The following is a 19,525-nucleotide window of genomic DNA, read 5'->3' as shown; positions in this document are numbered from 1 at the left end:
TTTGGAGTGCATGCCACTAGTGTTTGATTCCATTTGCTTTTAAATTGTTGACTTTAAATTTGTAGTATATCCTTAATATGTGCTTAGTGTAGCTTACGATATTTTGTTGATTCACAGAACCTTAAAATACTTTCATTTTTATCATCTTTGTATCAAATATTTTTGTTTATATGTACCATAAACTTTGCAATAAATTATTTACAAAGAAATATAATGAATAAAATCACCCAAATTCTCAGAATTTTTAGTTTTCATCCTGCCTGTCTTTGGGCCCATATTTTCATCAGGTAATATTTTCTTTATGCCTAAAGAATGCCTTTTAACATTTATGTGTACGTGATCATTATTTTTCGTGTCAGAAATTGCCATTATCTTAGTTATTTTTTAAAGAATTTTCTTATGAGTTTAAAGTGTACGTTGACAGTCGTTTTGCTTCAACCCAGAACAACTGTTCTGGGTTACTTGACTGCATTGTTTTCCTCAGTAATTCTTGTTCATACTTTTCTTCCCTTTGTAGTATGCCTGTATTTTCTACCACTGATTATAAGCATTATGATGGTAATTTACCTTTATGTGTTTCTTCATGAGTCATTTCCCTGGGACTTGCTGAATTGATCTCTGAGTTTTTTGCTGTGTGCCATGTTTGGAAAAATGCTAGCCTTTTCTGTTTTTCAAAATAATGCTTTCTCACTGCCCTTCATCCATCATCCCATTTTAAAAAAATATGTATGAGCCAGCACCACGGCTCAATAGGCTAATCCTCCGCCTTGTGGCACCGGCACACGGGGTTCTAGTCCCGGTCGGGGCACCGGATTCTGTCCCGGTTGCCCCTCTTCCAGGCCAGCTCTCTGCTATGGCCCGGAAGTGCAGTGGAGGATGGCCCAAGTGCTTGGGCCCTGCACCCCATGGGAGAGCAGGATAAGCAGCTGGCTCCTGCCTTCGGATCAGCGCAGTGTGCCGGCCGCAGCAAGCTGGCCACGGCGGCCATTGGAGGGTGAACCAACGGCAAAAGGAAGACTTTTGTCTTTGTCTCTCTCTCTCACTGTCCACTTTGCCTGTAAAAAAAATATATGTATGTACTTATTTGAAAGGAAGAGTTACAGAAGGCCATGGGTGGGTGGGTGGGGGCGTCTTCTGTCTGCTGGTTAATGCCCCATATAGCCACAGTGGCCAGAGCTGAGCTGATCCGAAGCCAGGAGCCAGGAGCTTCTTCCAAGTCTCCCACACAGGTGCCAGGGCTGAAGCACTTGTGCCATCTTCCCCTGCTTTGGTCAGGTCATAGAAGAGAGCTGAGTTTGCCACAACACCAGCTCCCCATCATCCCTTCTTAAAGACTTGGATAAAATGTGTATAAGAGCATGTCAGAATCTCATGGTAATTGAAACTAAAATGTTTTTATCTTCAAAGAGCTCTGTAATGCAGTAGGTAATTCTGGTTTTCCAGAAACTTTTAGAAATGCCTTTTTAAACTATCTCATGCTGCACGGTTCACTTATTCTTGGTTTATTCCTTTTCTTTTATTTTACTGTGTCATTTACCAGTCTGTTAGTGGTCTAAATATGATTAATTTTCTCAATAAATTTACTAAAAAAGATTAATGTTAGTGTTATAAATCCTATATATTCACGAAGCTCTAGAAAACAAATGAATATGTTGAGACTTGGAAGATACCAAAGAGACATAAATTTCATTTCTACATATGAAAAATACTTGTGGCTCAGTACAGTGGAATATGACCAAAAAAAGGTTTCTGAAAGAATTTATGGCCAAAATTTTAAAATTTAATGAATGGTAAGGTCACAGGTCATAAGACTCAGTGAAATTAGGTAACAATGGCATTTGATAAACAGTTGTGAAGATTACATACTTTTGGTAGAATTTTGTATATGTTTATTTCTACAGTAATTTTGTAATTTTTATAGAGATAATCTCATTTCCACTGAATCACCTAAGGTGAGCTTTTACATTTAGTGAAAACTTGATGTGATCCTATCATTGAGAAAGAAAAAAAAAAAGTTATCCTATCATTGAGGGAAAAAAAAAACAATCAGTTTTCCTGACTGCTTTTAATTATTTCATTTTAGTTGAAAGCTAAAGACAGGCAGACAGCAATCTTTTTTAAGGTTTTATTTAAAGAATGAATTTTTTCACAGAACTTCAGGAATATAATGGTTCTTCTCCCCTATACCCCTGCTTCCCACCCCAACTCCCATCCCGCCACCTCTCTGTCTCCCATCTACTTCTTCATCAGCCGCGCTGATCTGAAGCCAGGAGCCAGGTGCTTCTCCTGGTCTCCCATGGGGTGCAGGGCCCAAGCACTTGGGCCATCCTCCACTGCACTCCCTGGCCACAGCAGAGAGCTGGCCTGGAAGAGGGGCAACTGGGACAGAACCGGCGCCCCGACTGGGACTAGAACCCGGTGTGCTGGCGCCGCAAGGCGGAGGACTAGCCTAGTGAGCCGCGGCACCAGCCTTGACCAGGATTTTATTGAGTATTTTTTCTTCTGTATTCATCAGGGAGCTTGGTCTATAGTTTTCTTTCTCTGTTGCATCTTTTCTAGGTTTAGGAATTAAGGTGATATTGGCTTATTGGGTGGATTCCTTCCCCTTAAATTGTTTTGAATAATTTGAGAAGAACTGGGTTTAGTTCTTCTTTAAATTTATGGTAGAATTCAGCAATGAAGCTATCTGGCCCTGGGCTCTTCTTTGTTGGGAGGGCGTTTATTACTGATTCAATTTCTGTCTGGTTATGGGTCTGTTTAGGTTTTATTTATGGTGTGTCTGTTGTTAAATTTCCATTACCATCTCTAATTTTATCGATTTGAGTCTTATCACCTTTTTCAGTTAGTTGGGCCTATGTTGTGTCAATTTTGTTTATTTTTCCAAAAAACCAAATCTTCATTTTGCTTATTTTTTGTTTCAATTTTGTTGATTTCTTCTTTAATTTTATAGTTTCTTTTCACCTACTAGCTTTGCATTTGGTTTGCTGTAGTTTTTCTAGATCCTTGAGGTACTTAGAGAGTTCATTTATTTTGTGACTTTCCAGTTTCTTAAAGTAGACACCTATTGCTATAAACGTTTCTCTTACCGTTTGCTGTATCCCACAAATATAGATAGGTTGTATTGTCTTCTTGCTTCCTGAAATTTTTTGATTTCTCTTTTGATTTCTTCTACGACCCACTGTTTGTTCAGGAGCATCTTGTTCAGTCTCCACGTGTTTGTATATGCTTTAGAGATTCCCAAGTTGTTGATTTCCAGCTTCATTGCATTGTGGTCTGAGAAGATACATGGTGCGATTTAAACTTTTTCGAATTAGCTGAGACTCGCTTTATGACCTAGCATATGGCCAATCCTAGAGAAAGTTGCATGCACAGGGGAGAAATATGTGTACTCTGTAGCTGTGGGGTGGAAGGCTCTGTAAATATCTGCTAGGTCTGTTTGATCTGTAGTATCAAATAGCTCTGTTTGTTGCCCTGTTGATTTCCTTCCCTCCCCTCCCCTCCCCTCCCCTCTCCTTTCCTTTTTTGACAGGCAGAGTTAGACAGTGAGAGAGAGACAGAAAGAAAGGTCTTCCTTCCATTGGTTCACCCCCCAAAATGGCCTCTACGGCCGGCACGCTGCGCCGATCCGAAGCCAGAAGGCAGGTGCTTCCTCCTGGTCCCCCATGCGGGTGCAGGGCCCAAAAACTTGGGACACCTTCTGCTGCCTTCCCAGGCCACAGCAGAGAGCTGGACTGGAAGAGGAGCAGCTGGGACAGAATCCGGTGCCCCAACCGGGACTAGAACCCGGGATGTTGGCGCCTCAGGCATAGGATTAGCCTTAGTGAGCCGCAGCGCCGGCCATCCTGTTGATTTTCTGTCTGTTTGATCTGTCCCTTGCTGAAGGTGGGGTATTGAAGTCCCCTATTTCTATGATATTTGAGTCTGTATCTTCTTTTAGATCCCATAATAATTCTTTCAAATAGCCAGGCGCCCAGTAATTAGATGCATATAGATTTATAATAGTAATGTCTTTGTGTTGGATTGATCCTTTAATCATTATGTAGTGTCATTCTTTGTCTCTTTTTAATAGTTGGTGTGCTAAAGTCTATTTTGTCTGATATTAGGATGGCCACTTTTTTCGTTTCTGTTAGCTTGGAATACCTTTTTTCCCTTTCAGTCTACAAGCATCTTTGCTGGTGAGGTGTGATTGCTGAAGAAAACAGATAGATGGGTTGCCTTTCATTTTCTTTTTATCTTTATTTAGTCAATATAAATTTCCAGAGTACAGCTTATGGATTACAATGGCTTCCCCCGCCCCATAACTTCCCTCCCACTCACAACCCTCCCATCTCCCGCTCCCTCTCCCATTTCGTTCATATCAAGATTCATTTTCAATTCTCTTTATATACAGAAGATTGATTTAGTATATGTTAAGTAAAGAGTTCATCAGTTTGCGCCCACACAGAAACAGAAAGTGTAAAATACTGTTTGAGTACTAGTTATAACATTACTTCACATTGGACACACATTAAGGAAAGAGATCCCACATGAGGAGTAAGTACACAGTGACACCTGTTGTTGACTTAACAATTTGACACTCTTGTTTATGGCGTCAGTAATCACCCTAGGCTCTAGTCATGAGTTGCCAAGGCTATGGAAGCCCTTTGAGTTCGCCGACTTCGATCTTATTCAGATAGGGTCATAGTCAAAGTGGAAGTTTTCTCCTCCCTTCGAGAAAGGTACCTCCTTCTTTGAAGACCTGTTCTTTCCACTGGGATCTCACTCGCAGAGATCTTTCATTTAGGTCTCTCTTTCTTGTTTTTTTTTTTTTTTTTTTTTTGCCAGAGTGTTTGGCTTTCCATACCTAAAATATTCTCATGGGCTCTTCAGCAAGATCCGACTACCTTAAGGATTGATTCTGAGGCCAGAGTGCTATTTAGGACATCTGCCATTCTATGAGTCAGCTGGGTATCCCACTTCCCATGTTGGATCGTTCTCTCCCTTTTTTATTCTATCAGTTAGTATTAGCAGACACTAGCCTTGTTTGTGTGATCCCTTTGACTCTTAGACTTATCAGTGTGATCAATTGTGAACTGAAATTGATTACTTGGACTAGTGAGATGGCATTGGTACGTGCAACCTTCATGGGATTGAATTGGAATCCCCTGGCACATTTCTAACTCCACCATTTGGGGCAAGTCAGCTTAAGCATGTCCCGCATTGTACATCTCCTCCCTCTCTTATTCCCACTGTTATATTTAACAGGGATCACTTTTCAGTTAAATTTAAACACCTAAGAATAATTGTGTGTTAATTACAGAGTTCAACCAATAGTACTAGAACAAAAAAAAATACTAAAAGGGATAAAGTATTACATTGTACATCAACAGTCAGGGCAAGGGCTGTTCAAGTCACCGTTTCTCACAGTGTCCATTTCACTTCAGCAGGTTTCCCTTTTGGTGCTCAGTTGTCGCCGATCAGGGAGAACATATGATATTTGTCCCTTTGGGACTGGCTTATTTCACTCAGCATGATGTTTTCCAGATTCCTCCATTTTGTTGCAAATGACTGGGTTTCATTGGTTTTGACTGCTGTATAGTATTCTATAGAGTACATGTCCCATAATTTCTTTATCCAGTCTACTGTTGATGGGCATTTGGGTTGATTCTAGATCTTAGCTGTTGTGAATTGAGCTGCAATAAACATTAAGTTGCAGACAGCTTTTTAGTTTGCCAATTTCATTTCCTTTGGGTAAATTCCAAGGAGTGTGATAGCTGGGTTGTATGGTAGGGTTATATTCAGGTTTCTGAGGAATCTCCAGACTGACTTCCATAGAGGCTTAACCAGTTTGCATTCCCACCAACAGTGGGTAGGTGTCCCTTTTCCCCACATCCTCTCCAGCATCTATTGCTGGTAGATTTCTGAATGTGAGCCATTCTAACCGGGGTGAGGTGAAGCCTCATTGTGGTTCTGATTTGCATTTCCCTGAGTGCTAGTGATCCTGAACATTTCTTCATGTGCCTGTTGGCCACTTGGATTTCCTCTTTTGAAAAATGTGTGTTTAGGTCCTTGGCCCATCTCTTAAGTGGGTTGTTTGTTTTGATGTTGTGGAGTTTCTGGATTTCTTTGTAGATTCTGGTTACTAATCCTTTATCTGTTGCATAGCTTGCAAGTATTTTTTCCCATTCTTTGGTTTTGACTGCACGTGCATCCGGGGTCTTTTCTAAGAAGCCTTTGCCGGTACCTATATCTTGCAGGGTTTCTCCGATGTTCTCTAATAATTTGATGGTGTCGGGTCGTGGATTTAGGTCTTTAATCCATGCTGAGTGGATTTTTCTGTAAGGTGAAAGGTAGGGGTCTTGCTTCATGCTTCTGCACGTGGAAATCCAGTTGTCCCAGCATCATTTATTGAATAGACTGTCCTTACTACAGGGATTGGTTTTAGATCCTTGATCAACTATAAGTTGGCTGTAGTTGTTTGGGTTGATTTCTGGTGTTTCTATTCTGTTCCATTGGTCTACCCATCTGTTTCTGAACCAGTACCATGCTGTTGTAACCAGTACCATGCTGTTTTGATTACAACTGCCCTGTAGTATGTCCTGAAGTCTGGTATTGTGATGCCTCTGGCTTTGTTTTTGTTGTACAAGATTGCTTTAGCTAATCGAGGTCTCCACTGTCTCCATATGAATTTCAGCTTCATTTTTTCCAGATCCGAGAAGAAGGTCTTTGGTATCTTGATTGGTACTGCATTGAATCTATAAATTGCTTTTGGGAGAAGGGACATTTTGATGATGTTGACTCTTCCAATCCATGAGCATGGAAGATTTTTCCATTTCTTGGTATCCTCTTCTATTTCTTTCTTTAAGGTTTTGTAATTCTCATCGTAGAGATCTTTAACGTCCTTGGTTAAGCTTATTCCAAGGTATTTGATTGTTTTTGTGGCTATTGTGAATGGGATTGATCTTAGCAGTTCTTTCTCAGCCGTGGCATTGCCTGTGTATACAAAGGCTGTTGATTTTTGTGCATTGACTTTATATCCTGCTATTCTGCCAAACTCTTCTATGAGTTCCAATAGTCTCTTAGTAGAGATCCCCTAAATAAAGAATCATATCATCTGCAAAGAGGGATAGTTTGACTTCTTCCTTCCCGATTTGTATCCCTTTAATTTCTTTTTCTTACCTAATGGCTCTGGCTAAAACTTTCAGAACTATATTGAATAGCAGTGGTGAGAGTGGGCATCGCTGTGTGGTACCAGATCTCAGTGGAAATGCTTCCAACTTTTCCCCATTCAATAGGATGCTGGCCGTGGGTTTTTCATAAATTGCTATGATTGTATTGATGTATGTTCCTTTTATTCCCAATTTGCTTAGAGTTTTCATCATGAATGGACGTTGTATTTTATCAGATGCTTTCTCTGCGTCATTAGAGATAATCATATGGTTTTTCTTCTGCAGTCTGTTAATGTGGTATATCGCATTGATTGTTTTTGCGAACATTGAACCATCCCTGCATACCAGGGATAAATCCCACTTGGTCTGGGTGGATGATCTATCTGATGTGTTGTTGCATTCTATTGGCCAGAATTTTATTGAGGATTTTTGCGTCTATGTTCATCAGGGATATTGGTCTGTAATTCTCTTTCAATGCTGCATCTTTGTCCGGCTTACGGATTAAGGTGTTGCTGGCTTCATAGAAAGAATTTGGGAGGATTCCCTCTTTTTCGAGTGTTCTGAATAGTTCGAGAAGAATTGGAGTTAGTTCTTCTTTAAATGTCTGGTAGAATTCAGCAGTGAATCCATCTGGTCCTGGGCTTTGCTTTGTTGGGAGGGCCTTTATTACTGTTTCAATTTCTTTCTCTGTTACAGGTCTGTTTAGGTTTTCGATGTCCTCATGGTTCAATGTAGGTAGGTTGCATGTGTCCAGGAATCTATCTATTTCTGATAGGTTTCCGTGTTTGCTGGCATACAAGTCCTTGTAGTAATTTCTGATGATTCTTTTTTTTCTCTCTTGCACATTTTAGAATATTTCTTTATGTTTCACTGTGGTGAGTTTAATTACAATGTGTCATGGTGAGGATCTCTTTTTGGTCATGTTTATTGGGGGTTCTGTGAGCTTCCTGTACTCAGATGTCTCTGACCTTCTCCAAACCTGGGAAGTTCTCTGCAAGTATCTCACTAAAAAGGCCTTCTAATCCTTTCTCTCTCTCCATGCCTTCAGGAACTCCTAGAACCCAAATGTTGGTTTTTTTAATAGTATCCTGTAGATTCCCAACAATATTTTTTCTTTTCTTTGGTTTGACTGTATGCTTTCCTGTGCTCTGTCTTCTAAATCCGATATTCTCTCTTCTGTTTCACTGACTCTGTTTTTAAGGCTCTCTAATGTGTTTGTCGTTTGATCTATTGAGTTCTTCATTTCATTATGATTTCTCTTCACTATCAGCATTTCATGTTCTACTAGTTGCTTCGTTTCATTTTGATTCCTCCTTAAGATTTCATTTTCTCGAAGGAGATTTTCTATCCTGTCCAGTAAGGATTTCTGTAGGTCGAGAAGTTGTTTTTGAAAACTTCTTATTGTTCTTATCATAAATGTTTTGAAATCCGTATCTTGCATTTCTTCTATCTCATCATCTTCATAATCTTGAATTGGGGTGTCTTGTTCATTTTGGGGGTGCCATAATGTCTTCCTTGTTCTTGTTTCCTCAGTTTCTGCATTTGTTGCTTGGCATTGTGGATGCTCTTTGGATTCTTCTTCCCTTGCTGTGGTGTTTTTTTCTTGTTATACTATGACTGTATTAAGTGGACTGTCTGCTTTTGATGGAGCCTTAGAGGCTTGAGCTGGGTGTGGCCTGAGAGCTCTGTTTGTTCCTCAGGGTTAAGGGTGTGCCAAAGGTGACACTCCCAGGTTAGGCATGGTAAATCTCTCTTTCTTTTCTTTCTTTTTTTTTTTTTTTTGGATTCAGAAGGGAAGTAATTCTGCACAGCTGAGTGGAATTGAAGGTAGTTAGCAGGCGAATGATGTACCCACAGGAGCCATAGATCGGAAGCTGTTTCCCAAGGACCACACAGGGAATCTGTTCTGCACTCAGTGTGGGCTCAAATTCTCTTGCAGTCTCCCACTGGGTTGCCAAGGTTACCAAATTGTTGTGTCTCTGGAGAGTACTCACGTGAATTCCATGAGTTCTCTCACCCACCATCTCTTGTTTCACAGTCTCAGTTCATCAGCACCACACATTCACTAGGTCCCAATTTCCTGTTATTTCACCCCCCCACCCCACTCCCAGAGTTAGGTTTTTCTGCTTAGTTTAGTTTGCCTAGTGAACTTTCTCCCACGGGGTTTCAAGCCTCGTTCCCTCTAGTCTCCTCCTTCTGCTCTCCCACAGGTGTCTCGGGCTATTGAGATTCAGCTCACCTCGTGTTCCAGCGCTGGTGTGTTGATTCTGCCGCTGGTGTCCCGAGCCGTGGGCTCCCACACCCTCCACGCAGGTCCACGTGAATCACTAGTTCCGGAAGAGTTTCCTCTGCTGTTTCTTCCCCTACTCTTCCTTGAACCTGCAGTATCTCCACTTTTATTAAACTGTCTCTTCCCAGACTGTCAGTGTGCTCCCTTCCTATTCCGCCATCTTGCCGCTCTCTGTAGATGGGTTTTCTTTTTAATCCATTCAGCTAGTCTGTGTCTTTTGACTGTAGAGTTGATACCATTTACATTCAGTGTGACTATTGTTAAATACTGTCTTTTTTCCTGTCACCTTTCCTTAAGTAGAGCTGTTTATGTATTTTGGTTTTTCTTTGTATTCTAGCTAGGTCGTTTTCCACATTCATCTTCTTTGTAGTGAAGTTCCTTTTTTGTGTTTCTGTGCAGCACATACTTGAGCCAGTGTTGTAAGGGCTGCACATGAACATAAAAATTCTTTCAGTTTCTGTTTGTTGTGAAAATCTTTACTTCCCCTTCATCTGTAAATGGTGGCTTTGCAAGGTACGGTATTCTCAGGTGGAAGTATTTTTCTTTTAAAACTTGGAATATATCATGCCACTTCTCCTTGCCTGTAAGGTTTGTGATGAGAAGTCGGGGGTGAGTCTGATTGGATTCCTCAGAGTGTCATCTATCAGTTTCTCTATGGCACATTTTAAGATCTGTTCTTGGCTGGCACCGCGGCTCCCTAGGCTAATCCTCCGCCTTGCGGCACCGGCACCCCGGGTTCTAGTCCCGGTCGGGGTGCCGGATTCTGTCCTGGTTGCCCCTCTTCCAGGCCAGCTCTCTGCTGTGGCCCGGGAGTGCAGTGGAGGATGGCCCAAGTCCTTGGGCCCTGCACCCGCATGGGAGACCAGGAGAAGCACCTGGCTCCTGGCTTCGGATCAGCGTGATGCACCGGCCGCAGCGGCCATTGGAGGGTGAACCAACGGCAAAAGGAAGACCTTTCTCTCTGTCTCTCTCTCACTGTCCACTCTGCCTGTCAAAAAAAAAGAAAAGATCTGTTCTTTCACTGAGCTGAGTGTTGCTACAGTGTGTCGTGGTGAATACTTTTTCTGGTCATGTCTGTTGGGGGTTCTATGTATTTCTTGTACTTGGATGTTGTGGGAGTTTGCTAATAGTATTTCTTTATTTTTTGACAGGCAGATTTAGACAGTGAGAGAGAGAGACAGAGAGAAAGGTCTTCCTTTTCCATTGGTTCACCCCCCAAATGGCCGCTATGGCTGGCGTGCTGCGCCGATCTGAAGCCAGGAGCCAGGTGCTTCCTCCTGGTCTCCCATGCGGGTGCAGGGCCCAAGGACCTGGGCCATCCTTGCACTGCCTTCCTGGGCCACAACAGAGAGCTGGACTGGAAGAGGAGGAACCGGGACAGAATCCGGCGTCCCGACTGGGACTAGAACCCAGGGTGCCAGCACTGCAGGTGGAGGATTAGTCAAGTGAGCCATGGTGCCAGCCAGATAGGATTTCATTAAGAAGGCCTTTAATCCATTCTCTCTTTCCACACATTCCAGGGCTCTCATTATCTGTACATTACATTGCTTGATATAGTCTTGTAAATCTAAAACTGTGATTTTTAATTTTCTAATTGTTCTTCTTATGTTTAGTATTACTGTGTTAATTTAGTATTACTGCATTAATTGCAGAAGTTTGTCTTCCAGTTCTCATATTCACTCTTCTATTTCATATGTTTGATTTCTGAGAGATTCCACGACATTTTTTATTTGGTCAATTTGAAGCTTTCATTTCCAGTATTTCATTTTGGCTTCTCTTTAGAATCTCAGTTCCTTGGGAGTGCTTCTCATTCAGATCTTGAATTTGTTTTTGATTGCTCTTAAGTAATCTTATCAATTTTCTGAACTCTTTTCCTAGCATGACTTCAATTTCTTTTTCTTCTGTCTATTTGTGAAGACTTAGATTGCTCCATTGGCAAGTTCATTGGTTCTTTCTTACTCTTATTCAGAATTTTTCCTTTGTTCTTTGGCATTTGTTTGTGTTCTGATTGATTTAATTTTTAGATTGTTTTTCCTCTGCTGTGAGCTGCTATGTGTCTGTGCTGGTTGCCAGTGTAAGCAAGCAGCTCCACCTCCTGGAGCTCTGTTTATTTCTGGCAGCTTAAAGAGGAGAGTAGCCAGGCTTTGATGTACTAAGCCCCACCTACTAGGGCTGGTCTCCCTGCTCCTTTGTTCACTAAAAAGAGCTTGTGTTTGTTTTTCAGATTTATTTTTTGCTGTGTAACTTGCGTGATGGGAGAGAAGTCACTCTGAATTGTTGTGATTGTTGTTCTCTGGTGGGGTGTGTTATGAGGTGGCCCCCACAATTTTTGGGTTCATGGCACAGGAGGCAAAAGTGCAGCCCGCTGCCTACACTGGAAAATGTAAGCAACCAATGTGGCCTATCCCTGCCAGCTGCAGTTCCAGTTAGGGGGCGGGGTAAGACACCGAGGAATCGTGGCATGTTCACCCTTTCTGCCCGTCCCCCAGAATTTCTCCTTCTTCCCACTTAGAGCACCGATTACTGTTCACCAAATTTCCACACTCATCTGTGTATGCATCTCTGTGGGCTCACAACCTCTCACCTGAGTCACTGAGGGAGTGGTGGCTGTCTCCTCACTGTTCCCTTTCTGCACTTTGGGCACCTGTCTGTCTTTGCAACGTGGGCCTGTGCACACTCTGGTGAACTCCTGAGCCACTCTGCGTAAACTTTTTATTATTGCTGTGCTTGCTTGTATTCCTCCTTCTTGTTAATTATCCATTTTTCCCTGTGCAACTTGGAACATCCCACTGCTATACCACCGTCTTGCCTCCACCTCCACAGACACAAACTTCATCTGCTGTTTCACTCCATAAACAGCTGCAGCCGCTGTCCTGGGCCAGGCTAATGCTAGGATCCTAGAACTCAGTCTGGAACTCCCTCATATGTATCAAGAACCTGAGGACTTGAGCCACTTCTGCTGCCTCCTGCGGTGCGCAATAACAGGAAGCTGGAGTAGAACTGTAATAGCTGGAATTCATAGTAGGCATGCCAACTTGAGGTGCTGGCTAATGAAGCACAGTCTTAACCACCATTTCATTTTTATTTATTTTTATTTTTATTTTTTTGACAGGCGGAGTGGACAGTGAGAGAGAGAGAGAGAGAGAGAGAGAAAGGTCTTCCTTTGCCATTGGTTCACCCTCCAATAGCCACCGCGGACGGCGCACTGCGGCCGGCACACCGTGCTGATCCGATGGCAGGAGCCAGGTGCTTTTCCTGGTCTCCCATGGGGTGCAGGGCCCGAGCACTTGGGCCATCCTCCACTGCACTCCCTGGCCACAGCAGAGAGCTGGCCTGGAAGAGGGGCAACCGGGACAGAATCCGGCGCCCCGACCGGGACTAGAACCCGGTGTGCCGGCGCCGCAAGGCCTCCAGAGGATTAGCCTAGGGAGCCGCGGTGCCGGCCAACCACCATTTCAAATGCTTGCCCCCTGTTTTAAGGTCCTGTCCCTCTGCATCCATGATTGAACGATTAGAGATCAAAAATATGTGAATGATAAAAATTGCATGTATATTGAGCATATACAGGAACACATGTAACTATCTACTTGTGTTGCATTAGATATTGCAGTCCTAATGTCCTAATGTGAGTTAGAGTTTGTGTGCAAGTATGATCAGCATTTTGTATGAAGAACTTGAACATCTGTGGGAGTTTTGTATCCATCGAGTTCCTAGAACCATTCTTCAGTTACAAAGAGATCTTAGTGTTTTTATAGTTGTTTTCCTGGCCTTTGATAGTTTTTTTGTTTGTTAATTTTTTATGCTTTATACTCAGGTCTGTAGTATATTTCTAAGGCTGGTGTTCTTTAATTTGCTTCCCTGTCCTCAAGAACTGTGTCCTGTGAAGTCAATATGTTCTTGTCTCTGAATTCTGAACTCATTGTCAAATGAGGGTGTTTGCTGGTTTCTGTGATCCTTCCTACTTCTTGTGCTTTGGCAACAAGCTGGAATAATCAGGCAGCTAATTGCATTTGTTATTTTAACAGGAATCATTTTTTTGTACTGCCTTTTCTCATGGTTAAAAACTGATTTCCGTGGTTTCTTCGTTAATTATTATAGAAAGTTAAATTAATCAGAACTGAAACCTTTTAGTTGTCTGAGGACTGGACTAGAGGCAAAATTCTGAGTTGAGCCCCAAAGTCAGAGACATGTGTGAGACATGGTCGAGACACGTCCTCAAGATTTGAGTTGTGTGAAGGAGAGGTCTCTCCTAATTGTTGTGACTCTCCCAAGGATCTGGGTTAAAGGTAAACAGATTACCTAGTTTCAGGTGGAGAGTTGATGACACTTTCTTAGAGTTTGGAGAAGGAGAGAGAGACATCTCTTTCATACGTTCTGAGTCTCAGGAGCCTGAGCAGACCCCTGGAGATCAAAGACAGATTTCATTCTTTGTATCTGAGTGCTTGCAGTCTCCTACACTCAAGTAGACAAAAAGGATAGAAGGTATTCACAATTTTTAATTGAAAAGGAAGAGCTATAAACATGGCTTTTTTTAGAATCGTATTTAGAAGTAGAGTCATTGAGGGGGTTGAGCTAAACCTGGGGCAGGAGAGGAACAGTTTTAGATACCTGAATGTAAGAATAGAGGCTTACAGTGTCTGCGCTACAAGTATTTTGGTTTTTAATTTTAAATTGAATGGTGCTACAATTCACAATAGCCAGGACCTGGAACCAACCTAAATGCCCATCAACGGTAGACTGGATAAAGAAATTATGGGATATGTACTCTTTAGAATACTATACTGCAGTAAGAAACAACGAAATCCAGTCATTTGCAACAAAATGGAGGAATCTGGAACACATCATGCTGAGTGAAGTAAGCCAGTCCCAAAGGGACAAATACCATATGTTCTCCCTGATCGGTGACAACTGACTGAACACCAAAAAGGAAACCTCCTGAAGTGAAATGGACACTATGAGAAACGGTGACTTGATCAGCATAGCCCTGACTGTTAATGAACAACTTAATACATTATCCTCTTAGTATTTTTTTGGTCTGTTCTACTTAATATGACTGGTTTAATTCTGTAATTATCACACAGTTATTCTTAAGTGTTGAAAATTAACTGAAATGTGATCCCTGTTAAACATGAGAGTGGGAATACGAGAGGGAAGAGATGTATAATTTGGGACATGCTCAAGCTGACTTGCCCCAAATGGTAGAGTTAGAAACATACCAGGGGATTGCAATTCAATCCCATGAAGGTGGCATGTACCAATGCCATCTCACTGGTCCAAGTGATCAATTTGAGTTCACAATTGATCATAATGAAAGGACTAAGAGTCAAAGGGAGCACATAAACAAGTCTAGTACCTGCTAATACTAACCGATAGAATAAATAAAGGGGAGAGTGATCCAACATGGGAAGTGAGATACTCAGCAGACTCATAGAATGGCAGATGTCCTAAATAGCACTCTGGCCTCAGAATCAGCCCTAAAGGCTTTCGGATCTGGCTGAAAAGCCCATGAGAGTATTTCAGGCATGGAAAGCCAAGACACTCTGGCAAAAGATCTCTGTGAGTGAGATCCCAGTGGAAAGAACAGGTCATCAAAGAAGGAGGTACCTTTCTCTGAAGGGAGGAGAGAACCTCCACTTTGACTATGACCGTGTCTAAACAAGATCAGAGTCGGAGAACTCAGAGGGCTTCCATAGCCTTGGAAACTCATGACTGGTGCATAGGGAGATTACTGATGCCATAGACAGGAGTGTCAGTTGGTAAAGTCAACAACAGGAGTCACTGTGCACTTACTCCTCATGTAGGATCTCTGTCCTTAATGTGCTGTACATTGAGATTTAATGCTATAATGAGTACTCAAACAATATATTTCACTTTGTGTTTCTATGGGCGTGCAAACTGCTGAAATTTTTACTTAATGCATACTAAACTGATCTTCTGTAAAAAAAAAAAGAAAAGAAAAAAGAAATTATCAATTCCCAGCTTGACTCTCACTGGGATTAAACATGACAATAGGTCTGATCTGATTTCATCATCATTTAAAAAAATCATCTATTATTTTTCACTCTATGTTTGTGTGTGGGAGCAAACCGTTGAAATCCTTACTTAATGTATACTAAGCTGATCTTCTGTATATTAAGATAATCGAAAATGAATCTTGATGTGAATGGAAGGGGAGAGGGAGTGGGAAAGGGGAGGGTTGTGGGTGGGAGGGACGGTATGGGGGGGCAGCCATTGTAATCCATCAGTCGTACTTTGGAAATTTACATTCATTAAATAAAAGTTAAAAAAAATAAATAAATTTAATGGTGCTAGATGGCAAGATGGGAGAGTTGTTACATGACTTAACATATTCCCCTCCACCTTTTTTTGTTTCCCTTAGGGCCTTACACCTTCAGCATATGTGATACCTCCAGCTTCTCTGAGTATATTCGTGGAGGCATTGTCAGTCAGGTCAAAGTACCTAAGAAGATTAGTTTTGTGAGTATGAGTTGATGGTAGGTTTCTGGGCGTTTTCTAGTTTTTTCCGGCCTCTGATCCTGATGTCCCACTTTCCACAGAAATCCTTAGTAGCGTCATTGGCAGAGCCAGATTTTGTGATAATGGACTTTGCCAAGTATTCTCACCCTGCTCAGCTGCACATTGGCTTCCAGGCCCTGCATCGGTTTTGTTCTCAATACAATCGATCTCCTCGACCACATAATGAGGTAAATGAGATGGGGAGATAACCAGTGGATTGGACCAAAGCGGTCATTTTTCCATTTGCCTACAATTTCCTTCCTCCTTATCCTCCTATGGTGGTCTGAAATGTTCTTTTTTGACTCGTCAGGAAGATGCAGCAGAACTGGTGATCTTAGCACAGACTGTGAATTCTGAAGCCTTGCCCCCAGGACAGCAGGGCATCCTGGATGAAGACCTCATTCGCAAGTTGGCATATGTAGCTGCTGGGAATCTGGCACCTATAAATGCCTTCATTGGGGGCCTGGCCGCCCAGGAGGTCATGAAGGTCAGCATGGATGGTTAAGGGCATGGCCAGAAGTGTCCTCTACTTGTCACTTGTCAAGCCTCAACTACTGACAACCTTTTCTCCCCAGGCCTGCTCTGGCAAGTTTATGCCTATCATGCAGTGGTTGTACTTTGATGCTTTAGAATGCCTTCCTGAAAACAAAGAAGCCTTCATGGAAGACAAATGTCTCCCGGTATGTGGGTCCTCTGTGACGACTTCATTGTGAGCATCTCTAAAGCCACTCTTCCTTAACCTTCCTGTTCTTTTCTTTTCTTTTCTTTTCTTTTCTTTTCTTTTCTTTTCTTTTCTTTTCTTTTCTTTTCTTTTCTTTTCTTTTCTCTTTTCTTTCCCTCCCTCCCTCCCTCCCTCTCTCCCTCCCTCCCTCCCTCCCTCCTTCCCTCCCTCCCTCCCTCCTTCCCTCCTTCCCGCCTTCCCGCCTTCCTGCCTTCCTTCCCGCCTTCCTGCCTTCCTTCCTGCCTTCTGTCTTCCTTCCTGCCTGCCTGCCTTCCTGCCTGCCTGCCTGCCTGCCTTCCTGCCTTCCTGCCTTCCTGCCTTCCTGCCTTCCTGCCTTCCTGCCTTCCTGCCTTCCTTCCTTTTTTGATAGCATCAGAACCGTTATGATGGGCAGGTGGCAGTATTTGGCTCAGACCTACAAGAGAAACTAGGCAAGCAGAAGTACTTTCTGGTGAGTAGACACCCACTACCTTCACCTTCCTTACTAGCTTCTGACCCCTCTTAGATTTTCTTTTGTCTCTAGAAGTTGGGTCTTTCTGATCTTTTGTGGCTTGATCACATTCACTTTTTCACTTTCTGTGAATTGAAGGAAAACATGATATATTCTTTGTTTTGGGTCTCAAGTGCTTCCATTTTTAAGATGATGATAGATTTTTGTGATTTGGGGGTTTAAATATGTGGCATAGATGACTTTCTTTCATCTTTGTACCTCTACGGGAAGTACAGAGCGGTAAATGGCTTCCTGCTATCTGCAGTCACCTTGACCAGACTCTCTTTCCCATCTTCCAGGTGGGTGCAGGTGCCATTGGCTGTGAGTTGCTCAAGAACTTTGCCATGATTGGACTAGGCTGTGGGGAGGGTGGGAATATTACAGTGACAGACATGGATACCATTGAAAAGTCCAATCTGAACCGACAGTTTCTCTTCCGGCCCTGGGATGTCACAGTGAGTTGAATGGGGTTTATGAGTTTCTGTCATATCTCTCTCTCTCTCTCTCTCTCTCTCTCTCTCTCTCTCTCTCTCTCTCTCTCTCTCTCTCTTCTCATCCTAGTGGCTTAGAACACCTCTCTCTGTGTGTCTCATACCCTCATACCTGTGTCCAAATTTAATTGTCTGCCAGTCAGTCTTCACCTCAGCAAACATTTATCAAGCACTTAGGTCATTTCATTGATAGGTTTTCATAATTTCTCCACTCCTGCGTTGTTGGTTTTGGGCCATTTTGAATACGGTACTGTAAATTGGGGTTATGGAAGGCCGTTGTGAAAGTCAGTAATTTTACTGCCTGCTCAGAGTCTTATAACTTTACAGTCCACATAGTAGGTTCTAGACATTGAAATATATGTTAAAAAGAAGTTCCTGCCCTTTTCTAATAGGAAAATTAATAGTAAAATACTCTTGGAATCCACAAGATTATAATAGTCATTTTAAGAACACTAAGACCATTATTTGACTTTTTTACTCTTATTTTATCAAAGAATGGAACTTTCTAATCTTCTACAGGAAATCCTCCTTTAATTCAATGAAACACTTTTCCAAATGACCACTGTATCGTGAGACAGAATATGTACTAGTTGTAAATATCCATTCAAAATGGAAGTTGATTGAATATGGATTCCAGATTTACTTAAAACCAAACTTATAAACACTTTGACTTGTTAAGTTTGCTATATAGTTTTAAACTCCTGCAAGTTATGCTGATAGGCTGTCAAACTATTTTTCTGTGCTGCCTTTTCCTTCAAACAAAATACCAGGTTGAATGCATTAGAAATGAGAATCTAGCTGTCATTAAGAAGTACATAAAGATATTTGACCAAAAGGTAAATGGAGTTTAGCTCCTGTTACTGAAGTTTGCATTGGAAAATATTTTTATGATGATTCAGATTATGTGTAGGATTTATTAAGGATTTTAAAATGGTCTAATTTTTTTCTACTTTCTAGTTAAATATGTGATACGAAAATGTATAGAAAAAGTTTCTTGGTTTGATAACTTAAAAAAACAAATACAGTCACAGAGAATATCATTAACACGTGAAAAGGTAGGGTATGGACGTGGTAAGAAACAAAGGTGTCTTTGGAAGGTTTACAGTGTAAACAAAGGTATCTTTCATGAGAAAGATGACATTTTTGGGGCTGGCGCTGTGGTACAGTGTGTTAACACCCTGGCCTGAAGTGCCAGCATCCCATATGGTTGCCAGTTCAAGACCCGGCTCTGTTCCACTTCCGATCCAGCTCTCTGCTGTGGCCTGGGAAAGCAATAGAAGATGGCCCAAGTCCTTGGGCCCCTGCACCCACCATGGGAGGCCTGGAGGAAGCTCCTGGTTCCTGGCTTTGGATCAGCACAGCTCCAGTCCTTGCGGCCAATTGGGGAGTGAACCAGCGGATGGAAGACACCTCTCTCTCTCTCTCTCTCTCTCTCTCTCTCTCTCTCTCTCTCTCCCTCTCCCTCTCCCTCTCCCTCTCCCCCTCCCCCTCCCCCTCCCCCTCCCCCTCTCCCTCTCCCTCTCCCTCTCCCTCTCCTTCTCATCTCTCTGTGTAACTCTGACTTTCAAATAAATAAAAAAATCTTTAAAAAAAGTGAAATTTTTTTCAGATACTCGAAGGATGTAGATTAGAATGTCTAGCATAATAGTGTGCCAACAGATAAAGGTAAAAACCTGAGCAAAACTGTACTTTATGGTGTGCAATGATAGAGACAGCTCATTTTTCTCTAAGGAAAAATGTATTACCAGTGGAGGGTTTTTTTTTTTAAAGATTTAGTTTTGTTTATTTGAAAGAGTTTGAGAGAAGAGGGTCCTTCATCCACTGGTTCACTCCACAAATGGCTGCAGTGGCCAGTGCTGAGCTGATCTG

General features: G+C 42.1%; 1 protein-coding gene across 7 annotated transcripts in view; it reads left to right on the top strand.

Moving 5' to 3' along the window:
- The window catches only part of LOC149119159 (ubiquitin-like modifier-activating enzyme 1), a 33,741-nt gene that overhangs the window by 6,445 nt on the left and 7,771 nt on the right, over positions 1-19,525 (top strand). For 4 of the 7 annotated variants that reach the window (XM_089325126.1, XM_089325130.1, XM_089325124.1 and 1 more), the window contains 6 exons: positions 15,818-15,915; positions 15,996-16,142; positions 16,265-16,441; positions 16,530-16,634; positions 17,046-17,126; positions 17,465-17,620. In XM_089325126.1, coding sequence (XP_089181252.1) covers positions 15,818-15,915; positions 15,996-16,142; positions 16,265-16,441; positions 16,530-16,634; positions 17,046-17,126; positions 17,465-17,620 — 764 coding nt within the window. The remainder of the gene's footprint in view (positions 1-15,817; positions 15,916-15,995; positions 16,143-16,264; positions 16,442-16,529; positions 16,635-17,045; positions 17,127-17,464; positions 17,621-19,525) is intronic. The other 3 variants (XM_089325125.1, XM_089325127.1, XM_089325129.1) reach the window with 3 other exon arrangements.

The sequence above is a fragment of the Oryctolagus cuniculus genome, chromosome Y (genome assembly GCF_051225735.1).
Source record: "Oryctolagus cuniculus isolate XC-2025 breed Fujian yellow rabbit chromosome Y, ASM5122573v1, whole genome shotgun sequence".
Taxonomy (NCBI): domain Eukaryota; kingdom Metazoa; phylum Chordata; class Mammalia; order Lagomorpha; family Leporidae; genus Oryctolagus; species Oryctolagus cuniculus.
This window is presented reverse-complemented; position numbering and strand designations above follow the sequence as displayed.